The sequence below is a fragment of the Colobus angolensis genome, unplaced genomic scaffold, assembly GCF_000951035.1.
Source record: "Colobus angolensis palliatus isolate OR3802 unplaced genomic scaffold, Cang.pa_1.0 Scaffold177, whole genome shotgun sequence".
In the NCBI taxonomy this organism is placed as follows: Eukaryota; Metazoa; Chordata; class Mammalia; order Primates; family Cercopithecidae; genus Colobus; species Colobus angolensis.
This window is the reverse complement of record NW_012114899.1, coordinates 286375-309589: the sequence shown is the minus strand read 5'-3', so window position 1 is coordinate 309589 and position 23215 is coordinate 286375. Positions and strand designations below refer to the sequence as shown.

The 23215-nt window shown below is 36.0% G+C and overlaps 1 protein-coding gene and 1 pseudogene across 1 annotated transcript in view; both read left to right on the top strand.

Moving 5' to 3' along the window:
- Positions 1-23215, top strand: part of PTEN (phosphatase and tensin homolog) — a 104322-nt gene that overhangs the window by 76692 nt on the left and 4415 nt on the right. The window contains exons 5-7 of the mRNA XM_011938741.1: positions 10487-10628; positions 16512-16678; positions 19549-19773. Of these exons, the coding sequence (XP_011794131.1) occupies positions 10487-10628; positions 16512-16678; positions 19549-19773 (534 nt within the window). The remainder of the gene's footprint in view (positions 1-10486; positions 10629-16511; positions 16679-19548; positions 19774-23215) is intronic.
- Positions 3872-4407, top strand: LOC105509509 (annotated as a pseudogene).

The window sequence follows — 23215 nt, the reverse complement described above, 5'->3', positions numbered from 1 at the left end:
ATAGCCGTATTTCTTCCTTTGTTGAATTGCTTTCCTATAGTAATCTTACTGTGATCATCCTGAAACATAGATTTCCGAGCTTCAAGCAAACACTATTATGTTGAAACATCTATATTATTTCTAAGTTTAGCAGTGCTGGTGGAAAGTTTACTGAAATAGAAAATTGCTTTTTTAACTGAGGAGTGTAGATTATAAATTCATGATTCATCTTCTCAGAAGACGATTGGAGTATTGATAAATATTGATACATAGAATATGAATGAAACATTACATATCTTGTGCTATGATATTAAAGTAGTATTCTGTTCTGGTAGTAGTATGGCAGTATTTTAGGTCTGAAAGATGTATATAATCTGTACTTTTAAGTCTGTTTTTTAAGAGATTAATCACGAGATTTACATAAAACTAAGGTTAAAAATTAATGGTGGATTAGAGATACATCAGGCAAATTTCAGTTTCAAAAGCAGATGACAGAATCTCAGTATCAGAGTAGCATTTAAAGCAAAAAGCATTAAACTGGATCAGAAATGTCATTTTACATTAACACAGGGTATACTCCAGGTAAAGACTTAGCAGTTACGAACCAGTGTGCTAACCATAACATCAAAATGTATTAAACAAAAGCTGAAAAAAATGAAGAATAATTGGTAGAAAAGCAATGATGGGAATCTTTACTGTACTTCAGAAGTTACAAAGTAAGAAGGTACAGTCATGTGCCACGTAACGATGTTTGAGTCAACGCCTGATAATGGTCCTGTAAAATTATAATGGAGCTAAAAAGTTTCTATTACCTAGTGATCTTGAAACCGTTGCAATGCAGTGTATCACTGACATGTTTGTGGTAATGCTGGTGTAAGCAAACTTACTGTACTGTCAGTTGTATAAAAGCATAGCACAGTTATGTTCAGCACGTAATACTTTATAATGATAAACGAATGTTACTAGTTACATGTTTACAGTACTATTTTATTATTTTAGCATGTGCTTCTGCTTATTAAAAAATGTTAACTATAAAATAATCTTTAGGCAGATCCTACAGCAGGTATTCCAGAAAAAGGGCGTTATTGTCATAGGAGATGTCAGCTCCATGGGTGTTATTTCCCCGTAAGACCTTCCAGTGGGACAAGATGTATAGGTGGAAGACAGTGATATTGATGATCCTGACTTGTAGAGGCCAAGGCTAAAGTATGTATGTATTTATTAGTTTTTAACAAGAGTTTAAAAAGTAAAAAAAAAAAAAAATTTAAAAATAGAAAAAATATTACAGAATAAGGATACAAAGAAAAAATGTTTTTGTGTAGCTGTGTAATGTTTTTAAGTTAAATGTTACAAAAGAGTCAGAGTTAAGTTTTTGTATGTTTATAAAGTGAAAAGTTATAAAATGCTAAGGTTAATTTACTGAAGAAAGAAAAAATTTTAAAATAGATTTAGAGTAGCATGTTTATAAAATCTACAGTAGTACACAGTAATATCCTAGGCCTTCACATTAACTCACCACTCACCCACTGACTCACCCAGAGCAGTTTCCAGTCCTGCAATCTCCATTCGTGGTAAGTGCCCTATACAGGTGTACTGTTTTTATGTCCTTTATACCATTTTTACTGAACCTTTTCTATCTTTTAGAAAAACAGATACCATTGTGTTACAGTTGCCTGTGATATTGAATACAGTAACATACTAAACAGGTTTGTAGCTCAGGAGCTGTATCATATAGCCTGGGTGTGTAGTGAACTATACCATCTAGGCTTGTGTAAGTATATTATATGATACGGTGATGAAATCACCCAGATGCAGTTTCTCTTAAGCAACACATAACTGTATATATATAAGTGGCTTGAATAATAAAATAATAAAATGTATTTTTTTCTGTCATTGACAAAACAATTACCAATCTTACAAATCAGACCAACTACAAAACAAAATCTCACTCTAAAATAAAAATATGTAAGTCCCATTTCTTGATTACAATTCATTAGAACTGGAGATTTTTTTAGTGTTTAAATTTATATGGAAATATAAAATCATGTTTTAAATAATTTTTGATTCAGTGAGGAAATGTAAATTTACATTAGAAATTAAGATTAATAACAAGTAGAGATTTATAAAGGCAAAAATGTTAATGAATTAGGAAACAGTAAACCATTTGAACTAATAAATCTAAATACTGATTGCATGAAAATGCCAATAAAATCAATACATATTTTTAAAAGCCAGTCAAGGATAAAAGAAAAGAGGGAAACTAAAAATGAGACGTTAAATATGAGAAAGGAGATAAAACTACAGTGTGGAGGTGATATTAAAAATTATATTCAGGTCTGTGCTAATCATTTCAGAAATTTCAATGAGAAATGGGCAATTTTCAGTGAATATGTCATTGTAAATGCTTTAAGGAGAGAGACAAAATCTGAATAGACCCTGCAATAATGAAAATGTCTAGGAGCCCTCAAGAAATACCTGGTTTAAATTGCATTTCAGGTGACTGCTTATCAAACCTTGAAGTATCAAGTAATTATGTTATCTAAATTGGACCAGGTGCTAGAAAATATGTAAGACTTCACAGGTGGCTGCTTATGTAGCCCTTATACCTTAATCTGATAAAGGTAGCATATATTTAAAAAGAAAACCAGAAGGTACAGTTTAGGGAAAATTAAATATTTCTATTTGGCCAAAGTAAGAGTACATTCAAGGGAATTGTGAGAGGTAAGAGTGGAAAAAGAGGTTGGAGCTGTATTTTTATGCTGTGATTGAATTATAGTGTGTGATAAATTGCTCTTGTTTGGGTAGAATACCATTTAACATTTTGAATTAATTGGTAATTGGATTAATCTTAACTTTAAAAAAATTAATCTAAGAGTGGTATAAAGGATAGATTACAGAATGGATAAAGGGCGATAAATCAGTTGACTATGGCAGAATTGCAGGAAGAAACAAATAGGCCACAGAAAACTGAAACTGACATTTTGAGTAGTATTTTGGAATCAAGATCTGGATTTTGGCAGCTGAGTAGATGCATAGGAATCAAAGATGAGTATACTAAATGAACTTAATCTGTAATCTGTGGTTTGTCTCATTTTATTGTGTACCATTAGTGTGTATGCATGTATGTATGTGCCAGGTGGTTAATATGCTGACTGTGTCTCTTAGCTCCCCTCTGCTGCCTGGACCTTTGCCACAGTGCTAGAGTTCCCTCACTTATCTTTTCTATAACCCTATTATATTACTGCTGCCTTCCTCAAGCAGAAAGAAGATGGCAGGATCATATAGTAGTTGACTAGAAGCTGTGGAGTTTGAGTGCTGGGGTTATATCTAGTTGCATTACTTATGAAGATATATGACCTTACCTCATCTGTAAAATGGTTTACCAGTAGTACCTACCTTACATGGTTTTATGAGTATTAAATTATGTATTTCTAAAGAGATTTAGAACAATACAAAGAATATGGTATGGGCTCAGTAAGTGGTGGTGGTGTTAGTTATTAGAAGGCCATTGAGTGCTGGAGAAAATAGTGAATATCATTGATGGAAATAAGGGAGGTTTTCCAAGTTAAAAAGCTTCAGTTGTTGGAAATGTGTGTTGTAAGTATTTCTGAGAATACCAGGTAGAAATTCCAGCCAGATGTTGGAATTCTGCACTGGCAGTTGGGAATAAAGTCATGTTGAAGGAGATAAGTTTTGGAGTTATTGTGTAAAATTGGTAAAGCACTGGAATAGATTGGATTGACAGAGGGGAGACTCTTCTGAGATAGGCCTATATTTAGGGACAAGAGAAGAGACAACCAATAAGGGTTGAAAGAAACCTTGAGAGTGTCAGAAGCAGGGAAGTTTCAGAATGGATGCAGAAAGATCAGCCAGGCTCTTCCTGTTCTCCATCATGGTGTGGCATCAAGGTGGAAAGGATATCACCATGCAGGAACTTTGCATCTGCAGGCTCTGCTTCAACATCTGTTTAGTTAGAAAGTGGAGACAGATTGACCTGAGTAACCAAGGTGTTGGAGCAGCTTACAGATCAGACCTGGTGTTTTCCAAAGCTAGATAATACTGTTAGCCCTTTTGGCAATAGAAGAAATTAAAAGACTGTTGTCTGCTGCACAGTTCGAGAGGCCAAGGCAGATGAAATCTTGGAGAATGATCTAAAGGTGCACGAGTGTGAGTTAAGAAAAAATACCTTCTCAGATACTGGAAACCTTGGTTTTGGGACCCAGGAACACATTGATCTAGGTATCAAATATGACCCAAGCATTGGTGTCTACAGCCTGGACTTCTGTGAGGTGCTGGAAAAGCCAGGTTTCATCATTGCAGATAAGAAGTGCAGGGCAGGCTGCAGTGGTGCCAAATAGAATCAGCAAAGAGTAGGCTGTGCGCTGGTTCCAGCAAAAGTATGATGGGATCATCCTTCCTGGCAAATAAATTCTCATTTCTACCCAAAAGGCCAATAAAAAGTTTTCAGTGAAATGTTTAAAAAAAAAGATCAGCCAGCAGCCAGTAGGGTATTAGTTGTTGAGAAAGCACTAATGACCATTAAGAAATCAGCCTCGACTGGGCATAGTGTGGCTCATGCCTGTAATCGTAACACTTTAGAAGGCCAAGGCAGATTTCTTGAGTCCAGGAGTTGAGACCAGCCTGGGCAACATGGCAAAACCCTCGTTTCTACTAAATCAGTCAGTCAGTCAATCAATCAATCAATCAATAAGCAGGCAAGCAAGCAAGCAGGGCTTGGTGGTAGGCTCCTGTGCTCCTAGCTACTGGGGAGGCTGAGGGGGTTGAACCTGGGAGGCAGAGGTTGCAGTGAGCCAAGATTGCACTACTGCACTCCAGCCTGGGTGACAGAGTGAGACCATGGCACGCCCCCTCCCCTCCAAAAAGAAATCAGCCTCATAATCAGTTTCTCTGGATTAAGGAGTAAGAGCATCTCAAGATTTGCTATTTGTAGAGCGGGCGGCTGATGGTTTGAGAGAGGTACAGAATCTAGGGAGAGTGTGTGTTTTTAGTCTTTCAGTTGTTTGCCGACCTTGGATAAAGAATAAAGATTACTTGAGCATATTATTTAGAGACAAGTGGAGAGAATAAAGGCACATGCCAGATAGCAGATAATTAATGAAGCACTTGCCCAAAATAGAACCTCGTTAAACAGGAAGAGACGTCAGTCATGAAGCGATTTTAAGATGGGAGAAGGAAATTTTGAGTGTTTATATTGGATGACCTCAGGGTTCCCAGTAAAACAGGAGCTGAATTCATTGAAGATGATGTGTTGGTCAGGATAAAAAGAAAGGTTGGGAGAACAATGTGCTAAAATCATTGTGGCCAAGAGTTTAGTAAGTGTATACCAGAAGAGTTATTGAGTGATATGGGTTTGAAATAGGCAAAGCTGTAGGAATAGGGGCTGGAAAGAATATTAGAAGGAACACTAAATATACTTCTGAGGTCTACCTCCTGGTCTGTGAACATAAAGGAGTTGAAGGAGTAATGGCTGAAGTTCTTCAGTTAGCTAAAGTTGTTTAGCTAAAGTTAGAATGTGTTGAAAGTTGTATTTGAGGAAAAAAGGTTAAGGATACAGTTGACCGTTCGATAATGTAGCCCAGTGTTGACCAGAAGCCCTACCCATAACATAAAGTCAATAACACATATTTTGTATATGTATTATATAGTATATTCTTACAATAAAGTAAACTAGAGAAAATAACATGTATCAAGAAAATCATAAGGAAGAGAAAATACATTTACAGTACTGTATTTATTGGTACCATACACTTATGTTGTCGGTTTACAAGATGAAGCATCTGAAATGGCCAGCGGCTATAGCTGTACATATCTACTGTACATATCAAGCAAGTCACCTTATTCTTATAATGTCCATGACTTTTCTCCACTTCTTGAAAGCACTTCCATCATCACTATTGGCACTTCATATGGATCTCATGGTGTTAAGGTTTACAGCATTGCATTAAGCACAATGAAAAATACACAACAGGGCTGGTTGCGGTGGCTCATGCCTGTAATCCCAGCACTTTGGGAGGCCGAGGCGGGCGGATCATGAGATCATGAGGTCAGGATATCGAGACCATCCTGGCTAACATGGTGAAACCCTGTCAGTATTAAAAATACAAAAAATTAGCCAGGCATGGTGGCACGCGCCTGTAATCCCAGCTAATCGGGAGGCTGAGGCAGGAGAATCGCTTGATCCCAGAAGGCGGAGGCTGCAGTGAGCCAAGATCGTGCCACTGCACTCCAGCCTGGGTGATAGAGCAAGACTCTGTCTCAGAAAAAAAAAAAAGGAAAAAAAAATACACAAGAACCGTGAGAGAGAGCTTTTGATTGCAATATACAATTTACTGGAGAGATGAGCTGATCCTACAGAGATGATTAGTGTCACACGGTGTGTTAAATAGATGCTTGCAACCCTTGAGCTCACTGCAGTAGCAACAGAAGTTAGCTATGAGATTTTAACAGTAGTATAGTATGTACTACAGTTAATATTACGTAGCTATGATTTAATGCTGCATCTTTGCATTTGTTTATTATCTTGACTACAAGTGGTATTATGTCTGGTCTTAAGGTTTGTCTGCATATGTTTTGATGAATTTTAACTTTTTATAATAGGTTTGTGTATATTTTATGTCAGTAAATGATAAAACAGACTAATAATCTACATATATTTTATGTATTCATGACATAAATCTAACTTTTTCTGAACTTTTTGATATTTCCAGGCTATATGTTTCATCTGCAGGTTTTTTCTAATTGTTGAAATCTCTGAAAAATGTTATTGAAAAAAAAATCCATATATATAAGTGGACCCACACATTTCAAACCTGTCTTCAAGGGTCAGCTGTGTAAATAATTTTCTTCATAATTAAAGTGGAAAAGGAGAGTTACTACTAGTAGAAAGGAGAACTGTACCCTTGAGGGGTGTGTGTGTGTGTGTGTGTGTGTGTGTGTGTGTGTGTGTGTGTTAACTTAAAACTTCTTGGTTAGAAATAAAACTGGTCTTTATTAGCCTTAATTTACATGAAAAATGTTAGGCCAGGCACAGTGTCTCATGCCTGTAATCACATAACTTTGGGAGACTGAGGCGAGCAGATCACTTGAGGTCAGGAGTTCAAGACAGCCTGGCCAACATGGTGAAAACCGTCTCTACTGAAAATACAAAAGCTAGCCAGGCGCGGTGGCACATGCCTGCAATCCTAGCTACTTGGGAAACTGAGGCAGGAGAATTGCTTGAACCTGGGAGGTGAGGTTGCAGTGGGCTGACATCGCACCACTGCACTTCAGAGTGGGTGACAGAGCGAGACTCCGTCTCAAAAAAAAAAAAAGAAAAATTTGAAAACACAGAGTATTTTTTAATCTTCAAGAGCTTTTTATAGCCTTTTATTCATATGTATAAGCTTTTAAAGATGAGTAAAATTTTAATTTAGTGTGGACTTTCCACTCATTTGAAATCCTATATTACAGGTGTTAATTCAGTTTTAGTGAGTGTGCATCATGGCTCAGAGAGATAGGACTAGAATGAGGAGGTCACATTGGAGACTCTGAAACAGATACATGTGAGCCTCCCAACTTTTTAATATTTGTTAATCTAGAAATGTTGAATTTCGGGTGCTGACAAGGCAGCAGGTAGATAAGAATTGCAAAGTTAAGAAAATAGACTATAATTTTGATGATAAACTAATCGATTAAATTTTAAAATGTACTTTTCCATGGTTTTCTTTGAATTGTCAGTAATTTTGTTTCAACTGGTATTCATACATAAATTATTCACCCAATGATGACAACTAGTAGATTTACATATTTTTTATGTTTGCCTATCCTTTTTTGGGTAAGGATTAACAGAATGTATAAACACCTACATTATAGGTACACAACTAATCACTTGCTACTTGAAAAAACCTAAAGCTTTGAAATCTTTTTATTATTGCACACAGACTTATGCCAAAAATGGAGATAAAGAGAAAAATGTCATCCACTAAACCCCAACAAATAATGTCGACAATGTGGTCTCCTCGTAGACTTGCATTGACTTAATTTTTTAAAAAAATTTTATTGCATATTTTGACTAGATTATAAATGCATGTGGTTAAAAAATTCACATGATTTGCCAGGCACGGTGGCTCAAGCCTGTAATCCCAGCACTTTGGGAGGCCGAGACGGGCAGATCACAAGGTCAGGAGATCAAGACCATCCTGGCTAACATGGTGAAACCCCGTCTCTACTAAAAAAATACAAAAAACTAGCCGGGCGCGGTGGTGGGCGCCTGTAGTCCCAGCTACTGGGAGGCTGAGGCAGGAGAATGGCGTAAACCCGGGAGTTGGAGCTTGCAGTGAGCTGAGATCCGGCCACTGCACTCCAGCCTGGGCAACAGAGCGAGACTCCGTCTCAAAAAAAAAAAAATTCACATGATTCAGAAAAGTTCCCCTCCAACTCAGCTTCCATGTGATATTTCCTTTAGCTAACCTACTTAGCAATTCTATATTTATCCTGCTAAACACGAATGACAGTTGTTTGCTGAAATTACATTAAATGTGATGTAATAAGTCATTGCAAGTTTACATTTTTTAGCTTTAATGATTTTTAATGTTTTAATGAAGAGTAGTAGTACTGCTCTTCAAAGTACTACTACTTTCCCTTACCTTTTACTGTTTTGTTAAGAAAATCATATAGAAATAAAATTCCAGCTATTCAAAAACTGTACCTTAAGTACAGGTAGAGAATTGTTAAAACAGTGTTCTATTTTGTAGTTGTAGCATGCTTTTGTGTAACTGCATCTGGTGTTTGATCCTCATGAGAACCCTGTTAAGAAGGAAGGGTACATATTATTGTCCTGATTTTCCTTCGAAAACATGTCAGCGTTTGTATTTGGACTGTCAGCATTGAAATACAAGTCTTTTATTTATAAAATTGTGGTCTTTATACTGTGGCCAAAATCTTAAATCACTTATCAGGATTAGAAATGGTTTATACTTACTGTTTTGACATTTATACACATACACACATATTTTTTAATTGTCTATAATAAAATCATGCTCATCTTTGAAAAAATGTTAGGTGTACTACAATGGATACCTACATACTTGCTATTTATCATACCTGGTTTTTTGTTTGTTTGTTTGTTTTTTGAGACAGTCTGTCTCTGTTGTCCAGGCTGGAGTGCAGTGGCGCGATCTCAGCTCATTGCAACCTCCGTCTCCCAGGCTCAAGTGATTGTCCTGCCTCAACCTCCCAAGTAGCTGGGACTACAGGTACACACCACCACGCCCAGCTAATTTTTTGTATTTTTGGTAGAGACGGGGTTTCACCATGTTGGCCAGGCTGGTCTCGAACTCCTGACCTCAAGTGATCAGCCCGCCTTGGCCTCCCAAAGTGCTGAGATTACAGGTTGTGAGCCACTGTGCCCGACCTGTTTTTAAATTCACATAAATATGTTTTATATTTTTCATTAGGGAGAAGAAGGTTATTTGTGTCCAGCATTTTTAAGACACTGGGGAGATGTAGATGCCAGTAGTAACTTAAAGAGAAATAATTGCGAATTCTTTTTCCTCTTGAGTATACTTTCATTTAAATTACAGTTTTCTGTAAGTTACTTTTAACTGTTAAACTTCTTAATGTTGCTTATTGTTTGTCTTATATTTCTAGGTTGGATTTTTCTTAAGTCACATGTCTAATAAACCCTTAAATACCTCATTTATTCATCATCCTTAGTGAATGCATTATTGTACATATTAGATTTTTCTCTTTAGATAACTCAGCTTCCCCTATTAAATGCCACATATATATATTTTGTTTATGTTTTATTATTTAATGAACTCTTGAGAACTATATAGATTTTAATCATTTGTAATACTTACATTTTCTAAGATCCTTCACTTTCCCCTGGTTTCTTCAACAAAGAGATGCATGTAGTACAGGGATAGCTTTACCTCTGTTAGAAGATTGTTGCACACATTTACATCATCTGCATACTCCTGTTTTTGTTGGACTCTAACGCCAGCATCAGTTTTTGCTGCTGCTATTTCTGCCTCTTTAAAGGCAATATGCCTCTATCTAGTTTGCTGATTCTGATACGCTTTGCCCTGGGAAGTAGGTAATCAAGTTTGTGAGGAACGGTGTGTTTAAGGAGTCCATAAATCCTTGTGGGGAGCCCTAGGTGTAAAGAGCACAGCTGTAGGGCAGAGGCCTTTGACATTTATTTTGGATATGCAGTGGCCTTTGCCTATGGGGTTCATGGGTCAGAGTGCTGTTGTGACCTTTGAATAAATGGGGTGTTACAATAATTGTTTCAAGGGAGAAGAGTTATTCTTATATTATCCTTTGTATTGATATTGCTCTTATTTATTACTGAGCTGGATTTAAGTATTAATCATTTAAGGTCAAATTTCTAATGTATATATGTTCTTCAATGGCTACAACCCAGTTACTATAGCAATTTAGTGAAATAACTATAATGGAACATTTTTTTTGAATTTAGCTTCTCTTTTTTTTTTCTGTCCACCAGGGAGTAACTATTCCCAGTCAGAGGCGCTATGTGTACTATTATAGCTACCTGTTAAAGAATCACCTGGATTATAGACCAGTGGCACTGTTGTTTCACAAGATGATGTTTGAAACTATTCCAATGTTCAGTGGCGGAACTTGCAGTAAGTGCTCTGAATTCTCATCCTTCCATGTATTGGAACAGTTTTCTTGCCATATCTAGAAGTTTATATAAAAATTTAGAAAGAAATTTACCACATTTAAAATTTATGCAGGAGACTATATTTCTGAAGCATTTGAACAAATTAATTAGCTTTGTTGTTCAACTCATTGGGCTAAAGAAGCCAAAAGCAATGGGTTTTAATGTAGTCGAAGCCAAATTATATTTATGAAAGAAATATTCTGTGTTATAACTACCAAATAGAGCCCAATTCTGACCAGATGATGGAAGAACCTGTCCCATCAGAGGTCCAGCATGAGGTCCAGCAGAGGTCCACCAGAGGAGTTCAGCAATTTGCTGGTCTTAGGGCAGGGATCAAGTCCTTAATATCTTAGGAAAACTAGGTATTGACAGTAATGGTGACAAAGCAATAAAAAGGAAAGGAAGAAGTGATAAGACATGGCAGCAAGCTGAAGTAAGATTAGTAAAGAATAGTAAAGATTAGTAAAGATTAGTAAAGATTAGTAAATACTTTGGTATGTGGAGTGTTAGAGAAAACCTGGATTTAGATCTGGATTCCCATCCTAGATCTGTCATTAATCTATTGTGTAACCCTGGGCACATCATCTAGCTCTCTTTGAGTTTGCTTGTCAATAAAATGAAGAGACTTTGAAATCTGAAACTTCTGGATAAGTACGAAGTACAGATTATGTCACTGATGTCTGCTTCTAATTTATTTCTCCCTTTTACCCTAACCTCTATAAGTCTACCTCAGTCATCCTGATCCTATTCTACTTCTCCAGTGTTGTTTGTCAGATAGGTGTGATCATCATCATCAGATCTTTTCTGTATTCTTAGAGACAGATAACTTTATCAAAGACCAGAGTTTATTAGTATAGCATGTTAAATAAAGGCTTCTAAAGAGTCTCATTGATACTCTTTACATCTCAGTACAGTTTTTAAAACTTTTGAATGCAAGGTACTGGGCTGTTGGAAGTGACTGACAAAGGAATGTAACAGATTCATAGAGAAGGAAAAAGGAAGAAAAAACTCATTCTCTTCCTATAGTATTGATGTCAGTGTAAGAGCCAAGAGAAAGATATAAAGTATCATGGAGATATTAAGGGAGAGAAAACATTCACTTTAGTAATCTTTCCTAATTTTCTAGTTTCCTCTTATATACTATGATTTAATACTGTAGAAAAGCTTTAATAAAAAACTAGCTATATGTAATTAAGTGGGAGGTTGTGGGGCTAGGCACAAGGCTCACACCTGTAACCACAGCACTTTGGGAGGCTGAGGCAGGCGGATCACTCGATCTCAGGAGTTTGAGATCAGCCTGGGTAACAAGGTGAAACCCCATCTCTACTAAAAACACAAAAATTAGCTGGGCATGGTGGCGCGCACCTGTAGTCCCAGCTTCTCGGGAGACTGAGGCAGGAGAATCGCTTGAACCTGGGAGGCCAAGGTTGCAGTGAGCCGAGATCATGCCACTGCACTCCATCCTGGGCATTGGAGCAAGACTTTGTCTTAGAAATAAATAAATAAAAATAAAATAAAATAAATGGGAGGTTCTGTGTATAAATTACAAATGCTACATTCAGAAAAGCTTTTGAAGGTTGTCAAACAGTTTCTTAAAGGAGGTTCACCAGCTCTTTATTGAACATTGGAAAAAACATATAGTTTAGATTGGCATTAAAACTGAAAGAAGTGGCCAGACGCAGTGGCTCACACCTGTAATCCCAGCACTTTGGAAGGCCGAGGTGGACGGGTCACCTGAGGTCAGGAGTTCAAGACCAGCCTGGCCAACATGGTGAAACCCCAACTCTACTAAAAATACAAAAATTAGCCAGGCGTGGTGATGCATGCCTGTAGTCCCAGGTACTTGGAAGGCTGAGGCAGGAGAATCGCTTGAAGCCGGAAGTTACAGTGAGCCGAGATTGCATCATTGCACTCCAGCCAGGGCAATAAGAGTAAGACTCCGCATCAAAAAAAAAAAAAAAAAAGAAGTATTACAGGCAATGGGAAATAGCTTGAGTTGAAGTGCAGCAGAAGGAAAAAGTTGGACAAGAATGTAGTGACAGATAATAGGTATGGAACGTATGACTGACTATTAGAGGATCCTGAATGGGGGTAACAGACTTGATTTGATAAATACTGAGATGTCATGATAACACTTGAGGATTAAACCATGTTTTTAAGGACAGTTGTATGCAAAGTTATAATCGCAAGAGTAAAACATAGTGGAAAAGAAACTAGTAATAAAACTTGCTTTAATGCAGGTATGTTAAGACAATCAAATGGGATTTCATTAATTTTTTATTTGCCATTTATAGCTAAAGATTTTGTAGAAGTTTTGATCCCAGTCAGGTGAAATAGTCACAGAAAGAAAGAAAAGTGAATCTGAGACTTGAAGACATTGATGTTGATATTTTGGTTTTAAACGTGTTTTAAATCTCGTAAAAGCGAGCTTCTCACATGACAATATTCAGTGGGTACTTGGGAGTATGGGTTCGAATCTAGGTAGGAGATATATCGATATTTTGGGCAACATCAGGAAAGGGAGAGTAGTTAAGCCTTTCATATAAATATGGTCTGGAGTTTGGGGATGGCAAGGCTCGGAGGAAAGGAAGAAAAGGAGAGGGTGAGGACTGAGATAAGAATGGCAATTTGGGTTTAGGAAGAAGAGGAATCAATGAAGAAAACAGAGGTAGTGCTGAAAAATACAGCATCTTCTGTAGGGATTGGCAGCTTTTTCTTACTTGATTTTTATCTTAATATTTCTAAGTGATAGAAAAAGTTACTATACTCTAGACATTTAACAGGGTTAAAAATGTTACTGAAAGATGATCAGTGTGGTTTTCATTCAAGACTATAACAATATGTATATATCCAAGGAAATTTAATTCTGACTTTAAAAAATTGTTTTACTTGTATAAATTTAGGGACACAAGTGTAATTTGTTATATGTATAAATTGTGTAGTGGTCAAGTCAGGGCTTTTAGGGTGTCCATCATCTGAATAATATACATTGTACCCATTAAGTAATTTCTCATCATTATCTCCTCTCCCTTTCAAGTCTCCACTATCTCCCATTCTCTGCATTCTGATTTTCATTTTCTAGGTGTATTAGGTTGTTTTTGCGTTGCTATAAAGAAATACCTGAGACTGAGTATTAAACAAGTTTAACCTGTTTTCTTTATAAATTCTTCTTTAATTGGCTCATGGTTCTGCACGCTGTACAGAAAGCATAGCAGCATCTGCTTCTGGGGAGGCCTCAAGAAGCCTCCAATCATGGCTGAAGGCAAAAGGGGAGCATGGTGAGAATGGGAGCAAGAAAGAGAAGGAGTGGTGGGGAGAAGGTGCCACCCACTTTTAAATGCCAGCTCACTTACCACCAAGGGGATGACCCAAGCCATTCATGTGGGATCTGCCCCCATGATTCAAACACCTTCACCAGGCCCCACCTCTAGCATTGGGGTTACAATTCAACCTGAGATTTGGGAGGGAAAGATATCCAGACTATATCACTAGGTCTGGATCTCATTGTTTATTTTTTGGAACATATTCAGTCATATACGAGGATATATATTGTAGAAGTCCACAGAACCATACTAATATTGGACTTCTGCTTGGTTAGGTCTTATTTATCTGAAACATGATATTCATATTGTAGAGAAGATTATTTTCTTTAGTGATTGAGAAAATCTTTACTACTTATAAATTTTTATATAATACTAAAATATTTGAAGATGTACATTTTAGATGTAGTTTAATTGAAACCTGGAAATACTATTAATTTGCTTTTTAAAGTCCTAAAATCAGGGTTATCAGATTCTGAATTAATGGAGTTTAAAAAGATTACAAGGCAGTTTTGCAATTTTATTCTGATTAATTTTATCACAGCTTTGGAATCCTACTTTGTTTATTTGCTTCTTCAAGTTAGATTTCCCAGTGAAATTTCAGTATCACATAGTCTTATGAAATGGCCCATTGCACTTTGAACTTTGAGTCAAGGAAGTGAAATTTATTGATAGATTGTTGGTGTAATATTTCTCCTGTTTGTGGTAGCTTTTTCAAATAATGTATCTTAGAAGACCATGTTAGAATAACCTGCATGCTTTTATCAAACATATTAATTATGTGATTGCTGATAGTGCTTTAAATATTACATAGAAATAGTAGTAGGTGTTTACTAAACTGGAAATTTCATATAACTTGGTTTAGCTTTTGCCTTGTTCTCAGTCACATTGATAAAAATGTAAGACTTTTGTTTATCTTTTAGAATAATGACACCTTTTGGTGCTGAGAATTTTGTGTTTGTTATATATATATATAATATAAATATAAAATATATTTAAATATAATATTTCTCATAACTTTATGTAAGCTTGTGTTTCTCTTTCTCTGTAATCTTGGCATGTTTTCTTCAAATGGCACTTCATAACCTCCTAAGGTTAATAAATTTCTTTGTAATGGACTTTTGTTTTCTAATTCCTCAGCGTATGACAAATGAATTATACTTTGTCAAATTATTTAGGTAACTTTAAGTTTTTGATGTCCTGGGATCATAACATTCATCAGTCTTTAATTTCTGTCATTAAGGTCATTAGCTATAAGTGAATTTATGAGTAGATTTAAAAAATAAAACATATAATCCTTCCCTTAACACACTTTCCCACCATTTGGTTGAATTGCTAGTGTAAAAGCATGATAAATTTTGAGAAGTTATATTTTACCAGTTACTTTATTTTTTACCAGTTATTTAAAACAGACATGAGCCAAAGCCAGAATACTTGTTGATGAAAATGAGGTGTTTTGGAGGAAAGGGAGGTTGTGCTGCAGTTTTTACTTGAACTCTGTTGCATTTCTTTACAGAAATTTCAAATCTCTTTTTTTTTTTTTTTTTTTTGAGACGGAGTCTCGCTCTGTCGCCCAGGCTGGAGTGCAGTGGCCAGATCTCAGCGCACTGCAAGCTCCACCTCCCGGGTTTACGCCGTTCTCCTGCCTCAGCCTCCCGAGTAGCTGGGACTACAGGCGCCCGCCACCTCACCCGGCTAGTTTTTTGTATTTTTTAGTAGAGACGGGGTTTCACCGGGTTAGCCAGGATGGTCTCAATCTTCTGACCTTGTGATCCGCCCGTCTCGGCCTCCCAAAGTGCTGGGAATACAGGCTTGAGCCACCACGCCCGGCCCTCAAATCTCTTGTTTCCTGTTTCTTATGATGGTGGCATTATATATCTTTAAAATGTGATCTATAGGTAAAATGAATGATGGTTAATTTTTTTAATAAATATTTAGACTTGTGTTTTTGAAATTTATTATAACATTGTTGCAGGTTTTATCCTCTTTCTCTTGTGAACATGTAATGATTTATGTTTTGTGATCTTTGCCACATGCTAGAGACTTCAGAATACTATAGCAAATAATCTCTCTTCTTTATGTTTTAAATTTTTTCCTGACCACTGCCTGTTGATACCTGTCTTAAAAGTTATTTTGATGTTGTTCACAAATGTACCAGATAATTATTTCATCGTTTTTAATGCTTAAAGTTTTTATATTAGGATTTTTAGTATGATTTTAATGTTAAAGTTTTGAAGTTATTCTGCCGTTAAAAGTCTAATCTTGGGACTTCCTATTCATGAAACAGAAGTTGACTTTTATACAAGTAATAGGACCTTATTTTGAAGGTTCAAACTGGAGAAAATCTTACATTTTTTCTATTTCTATTTCATTTATTTCCATTGATTTGCTTTAGATCAAGATTGCAGATGCAGAATCCATATTTTGTGAATATTGCTGATATTAATCATTAAAATCACTTTTGACAGTTTGACAGTTAAAGGCATTTCCTGTGCAATGATACTAGTATGTATTTAACCGTGCAGATCCTCAGTTTGTGGTCTGCCAGCTAAAGGTGAAGATATATTCCTCCAATTCAGGCCCCACACGACGGGAAGACAAGTTCATGTACTTTGAGTTCCCTCAGCCGTTACCTGTGTGTGGTGATATCAAAGTAGAATTCTTCCACAAACAGAACAAGATGCTAAAAAAGGTTGGTACTTTACTTTTATTGGGAGAAATATCCAAAATACAGACAGATTAAAAGCTATATTTTATTTTATGACATGTAAGGAACTATAATTTATTTTCTATTAGATATGCAGGTGTTTTGCTTACTCTGGCATTGGTGAGACACTATAAGGGTAAATAATCCTATTTGAAGGAAGAGGCCTTACAGCATTGGAACATGAGAGGAATTTTCCTTAACAAGGATGGTTAACTGGGAAGAAATTAGCATGGGACCAAGATTTTAAAAATTTTGGTCTATAGTAGAAATGAGATCTGTTCTGTGGTCTTACATAGTGACACAAACCACTTTTACTCCATTTTGGCTTATGTTTCTTTTTCTCCCCCCCCCCCTTTTTTTTTCCTTTTTGTTAGAGACAGGGTCTCGTTCTATTGCCCAGGCTGAGTAGCTAAGACTACAAGCATGTGCCACCACATCCAGCTAATTTTTTTTATTTTTATTTTTGTAGGGAAAGGGTCTCATTGTGTTGCCCAGGCTAGTCTCAAACTCCTGGGCACAAGCAGTCCTCATGCTTCGGCATCCCAAAGTGTTGGAATTATAGGAGTGAGCCATCATGCCTGGCCTTACATTTCTTAATACTTGATTATTTTCTATTTAGCTTCTGTGAATTTACTGACTAGTTTTTTAACTAGGAGAGAAATCAGGATGAAGAGGAAGTAATAAAGAATGAAAGCATGGTATTTAAATGTGCAGGTTAAGAAAGTTAATCAAGTTTGAATTTGATTGACCTGTATTTAGAGAAGGCAATGACTTAGTTTAAAACCAACTACTGGCCCAGCGCGGTGGCTCACGCCTGTAATTCCAGCACTTTGGGAGGCTGAGGCAGGCAGATCACCTGAGGTCAGGAGTTCGAGACCAGCCTGGTCAACATGGTAAAATCCTGTCTCTACTAAAAATACAAAAAAATCAGCCGGGTATGGTGGCAGGTGCCTGTTATCCCAGCTGCTCAGGAGGATTGAGGCAGGAGAATAGCTTGAACCCAAGAGGTGGAGGTTGCATGAACCAAGAATGCATGGTTGCACTCCAGCCTGGGCAACAAGAGTGAAACTCTGTCTCAAAAAAAAGGGAAAAAAACCCACAAAAACCAACTGTCTTCATTTAAAGTATTAAATGTGTATATTTAAAGTGAGACTAAGGTGCAACATTTTTAGATAGTAATGAAGAAAAGCACTAAATTTGTATTGTTGCTGTATTGTTGCTGCCTTGTTAAACATACTGGATAGCATATTGCTAATCTTTAAACATTCTCAATAATAGGATATATTTAGTTTTTCTGATTTTTAGCTTTTCTTTTGAAATAAAATAAGAGGAAGTTTCATTTACTCCACAATTTTAAATGCTGCTTTGACGTAGCAGAAGAAATATAATTTCCTTTATCCAGAATCCAAGTAGCTGGAAAAAAAAAAATCAAAATGTACTGAACATCTTTTTTTAAACCAGAAACCCATTTCCTATCATCTGTACAAATAAAAGTTAAATATATCTCAATAACTTTGAAAAATTATTTTTTGATAATCCAGGAAGTATTAACAACTATTTTAAAATTAAGATAACTGGTAATTTTTATTTTGCTTTCCAAAATAGGCACCTACATCATCATCTCTGCATACCTTTAAGAATTTACTAATTCTTATTTCCCTTCATCTATACTTTAACACATGCAAAATTGAAGGTTAAATACTTATGATTTACTTGTTTATCCTTGACTAGACAAATTTCCATTTTATTGATTTTCCCTGCCTTATTTAAGAATATGCTGTGATTAAAACAGACAAAAAGTTTTAGTATAATCCATATATATATATATATGGAATTCACCTTTTTGTTATTTAAATATTATTAGCTTATTTTCTTATAATTCTAAGTAAAATACTATTAGTGGCTGAAATAATTGAAATAAGCAAAAAAAAGTTTAAAGACTTGTAAACAAGATTACTTTGTCAGGTACTGTTAAAAGATGCAATAAAATTTAAGACATAATATCCTTAAAGATCTTATTTTCTAGGGGAAAGAAACTTTTAAGATAAATTAGAATAAAAGATTTAAATGGCATTTTAAGGTACCAATAAGATGACACGAGGCTGTACATCATTAATTGCCAAATTATTTATACAGGCCAGATTTCTGTGTTGGTCAATAGAGGTTTAAAGTGATGAACTTCTGTTGTGGTTTTTTATTGAGAAGGTATTATCTTATTAGAAGTGATTTTTTTAAGAACAAGCGTTTTATAACATCAAAAGAAATCAGTAGTACTCTTCCCTATCCCCTCATATTTATTCTGAAAGTATTCAAGCATTATATTGTCATGTAAGAAACTGGAGCTTCTCATGTTTGTATTGCTGTAGAGGTAAACGTGTATTTGTGGTATGTCATCAGGGAAGTTGCTCTCACCTTCCAAGAACTTTTGTTAAAGTAAATCTTAGAATAGGTAGCTCATTTGAAAAGTAGAAGAAATTAAATCCATATCTGAATTTTGTTTTTATATGTATGTACACATAAACTAAAAACATATTTAAAGCTAGTATTAGACTAGAAAAGAGGTTTTTTTACTTAAAAATTTAAGACAAAAGTAATTTATCTTAGATCTTGTGAGATTGTATTTTTGGTTTAAAATTTGAGTGCCAAAAAATCATATGAATGAAAATGCAACAGATAACTCAGATTGTCTTATAATAGTCTTTGTGTTTACCTTTATTCAGAATATCAAATGATAGTTTATTTGACATTTTGGCAAATGTTTAATGTAGGTGACATATTTTCTTTTTTAAAAAAATAAAACATCATTAATTAAAATATGTCACTTCATTTCTTTTTCTTTTTCTTTTTTTTTTTAGGACAAAATGTTTCACTTTTGGGTAAATACATTCTTCATACCAGGACCAGAGGAAACCTCAGAAAAAGTAGAAAATGGAAGTCTATGTGATCAAGAAATTGATAGCATTTGCAGTATAGAGCGTGCAGATAATGACAAGGAATATCTAGTACTTACTTTAACAAAAAATGATCTTGACAAAGCAAATAAAGACAAAGCCAACCGATACTTTTCTCCAAATTTTAAGGTCAGTTGAATTAAACATTTTGTGGGGGTTGGTGACTTGTATGTGTGTGATGTGTGTTTAATTCTAGGAGTACAGCTGATGAAGAACTTGCTTGACAAGTTTTTTAATTATGTATTATTTAGAAGCCATGTTTACATAGCAGTAACATGAAAGTTTCTAATAAAATACCCAATGTACACAGAGTCAAAAAAGCTGCAATTTTCCTTTTCCCAATTCTTTGTTGTCGTTTGGTAAAATCTGGTGCAAAGGTACGGGAGGGGGGCTAAATGACTGTGATATGAAGTAGGAATGGGAGAGGAAAGAAATGAATGGGAACTCAGTCATTTGGGAATGATTGATATGGAATATTTTTACTGCTTCCAGTCCTGTCTCCCTTCCAATTTATTCTCAACCCCTCAGAGTGATCTTAAAAATAGACTTGATTGTGTCACTTCTGTTTACATTTTATAAAGACCTTGTGTTTGTTTGTTTGTTTGTTTTACCGTGACCTACAAGGACCAGCATAATTTAGCACAGGCCTACCTCCTACATCAGCACTAATCACCTTCTCTCTTTGCTTCTTGAGATTCAGTCATACTGGTCTCTCTTCAGTTCTTCAAAATGCTAAGCTTCTGCCTCTAGTTTTTCCAGTTCTTTTCCTTCTCCCGGTACCTTTTCATCTCAGCCTTTTCCCCCGACCTTCACATAGCTATCTTCATATTTCCAGCCTTAGCTTCAATCTCATATTCTCTGAAGGTCTCTGATTGTCCTCCCGTTATTCTTTTTTTTAAAAAATCCTATTTCCTTATATTGTGTCTTACAATTATTTGGTTTGTTTCATTTTTGTCTATATGTGTTTATACATAGGTATATATATCTACTTATAGACAAGAATTATTCAGATTAAAAAAATCTGATTTGTAAACATTCCCAAATGGTTTGCCATTTTTTTCTTCCCCTTTCCTATTTCTTGTTCTACCTGATTTTTCCCTGTTCATTCACCACACTCTTTTCTTTCTCTTTTTTACTCTCTCTTAATTTGTCATTCAATTTTTATAACATGTAACAAATCTAACTGTAGCTTCTGAGTTTTAAGAATATTGCTAGTAATACTTCACCTGTAATCCCAGCACTTTGGGAGGCTGAGGCAGGCAGAGCACTTGAGGCCAGGAGTTTAAGACCAGCCAGGCCAATATGGCGAAACCCCGTCTGCACTAAAAATACAAAAATTAGCTGGACGTGGTGTCACACACCTGTAATCCCAGCTACTTGGGAGGCTGAGGCACAAGAATTGCCTGAGCCTGGGAGGTGGAGGTTGCAGTGAGCCGAGATCACACCAGTGCACGTGCACTTCAGCGACACAGCAAGACTCTGTCTTAAAAAAAAAAAAGAAAGAAATATATATATATATGTTTGTATATTGGTAGTAATAGTAATACTTAAAAAAAAGTAAAGGGGCCCCTACACGTTTTAAATGAAAATAGATCTAACGTTAAATGCCTTTGGCTCTTAAATTTTTTTAAGTGTTTAGAAGTTTCCCTTTTTAAAAAATTTTAATATATAATAATTGTACATATGTATGGGATACAGAGTGATATTTTCCTGTATGCAGTGTGTGATGATCAAATCAAGATAATGAGCATATGGATCACCTCAAACATTTGTCATTTGTTTGTGTTGGGAACATTCAAAATTCTGTTTTCTAGCTATTTGAAAATACACCGTAAATTATTGTTCACTAGTTACAGTTCTATAGAATGCTATAATTTATTCCACCTGTCTGTAATTTTTTATCTTTTAACCAACATCTGCCTATCCTCCCCTACCCCTCCCTTTCCCAGCCTCTAATAACCACACTCCTATGAGCTCAACTTTTTTAGCTCCCATATATGAGTGAGAACATACAGTATTTATCTTTCTGTACCTGACTTATTTTACTTGACATCATGTCCTCCGGGCTAGACATTCTCTAGAATCCACAGGTTTCCTTTCTTTTCTCTCAATCTGCATTTTGCTCAACCATTAACTTTTAAAATGTCTTTTTCCTTTTAGTTTTATTGTTTTCTGTTTCAATATTGCAAGACGTTTTATATTTGTGACTACAAATAAAAACTCTCCGTTATTAGTGAACAAATACAATGTCATACAGTGGTAAGTGCTATAAAAAATAGAGACAGGATAGAGAGTAATCTTGGTTTGTGTGTTTTTTGTTTTTTAGCTAGGATGATTAGAGAAGGCCCAACCAAGCAAATAACATTTAAGCAGAGGCCTAAATCACGAATGAGTTATACAAATATCTGGGAAAAGAGGGAAGAGTAGAGATGCAGAAGCCCTTAGACAAGAATTAGCTTGGTATATTTGAAGAGTGGATACGTCATTTTGACTAAAACAGAGTGGACAAGAAAACCAGTCCAAGTGTAAAGATACTAGTGTGTGTTCAGCATAGGAAGGATATAATCTGAATTGTGTGTTTAATATTCCCTGTGTTAATGCTTTCAAAACATAGACGAGTGAGGCAAGTAGGGAGAAGGGGTAATAATGGAAGCTGGGAGATTAGTTAAGAGGCACTTGACCATCGTGGCTAACACGGTGAAACCCCATCTCTACTAAAAATACAAAAAATTAGCCAGGCATGGTGGCAGGCACCTGTAGTCCCAGCTGCTCAGGAGGCTGAGGCAGGAGAATGGCGTGAACCTGGGAGGCAGAGCTTGCAGTGAACTGAGATCGCACCACTGCACTCCAGCCTGGGCGACAGAGCGAGAGTCCATCTCAAAAAAAAAAAAAAAAAAAAGGCATTTGAATAGTTTAGTAAAGGTGAGAGATGATATTTGCTTCTTGTTGCCCCTCACTGCGTAGAATAGTGGCAGTGAAGGGTAACAAGAAGCTGTCAGATTAACTTGACTTTACTGATGCAGTGGATGTTGGTTGTAAGAGAAGAATTGATAATGACTCTTAGATAATGGGGGGGGGGCTGTCAATATAATATAATGAAGAAGGGATTTGAAGTCAGATCTGATTTAAATCTCACATCCACTACCTACTATTAATAGATATGTAGCCTTTAACAAGTTCCCTAACCTTTCTGGGCCTTAGCTACCTCCCCTTGGAAATGGAAATACCTAACATGTAGGGTTGTTTTGACAGTTATTTTCACTAGGCATGTAAAGGCCCTTGGCTCTCTGTTTAGACCACTGTATTGTGTTAATATCTCTCTCTTTCCTCCCTTTAGGTAAAGTTTTTAGGGCTAATAAATCCCAGTATCAATGTTGATCAGTAGTTTGTGTCTGTGTAGTGTTGTTTATATCAAAAACTACATTGAAGCCGGGCACAGTGGCTAATGCCTAAAATCCCAACCTTTGGGAGGCCAAGGTGGGCAGATCACCTGAACTAAGGAGTTTGAGACCAGCCTGGGCAACATGGTGAAATCCTGTCTCTACAAAAAATATAAAAGCTAGCTGGGTGT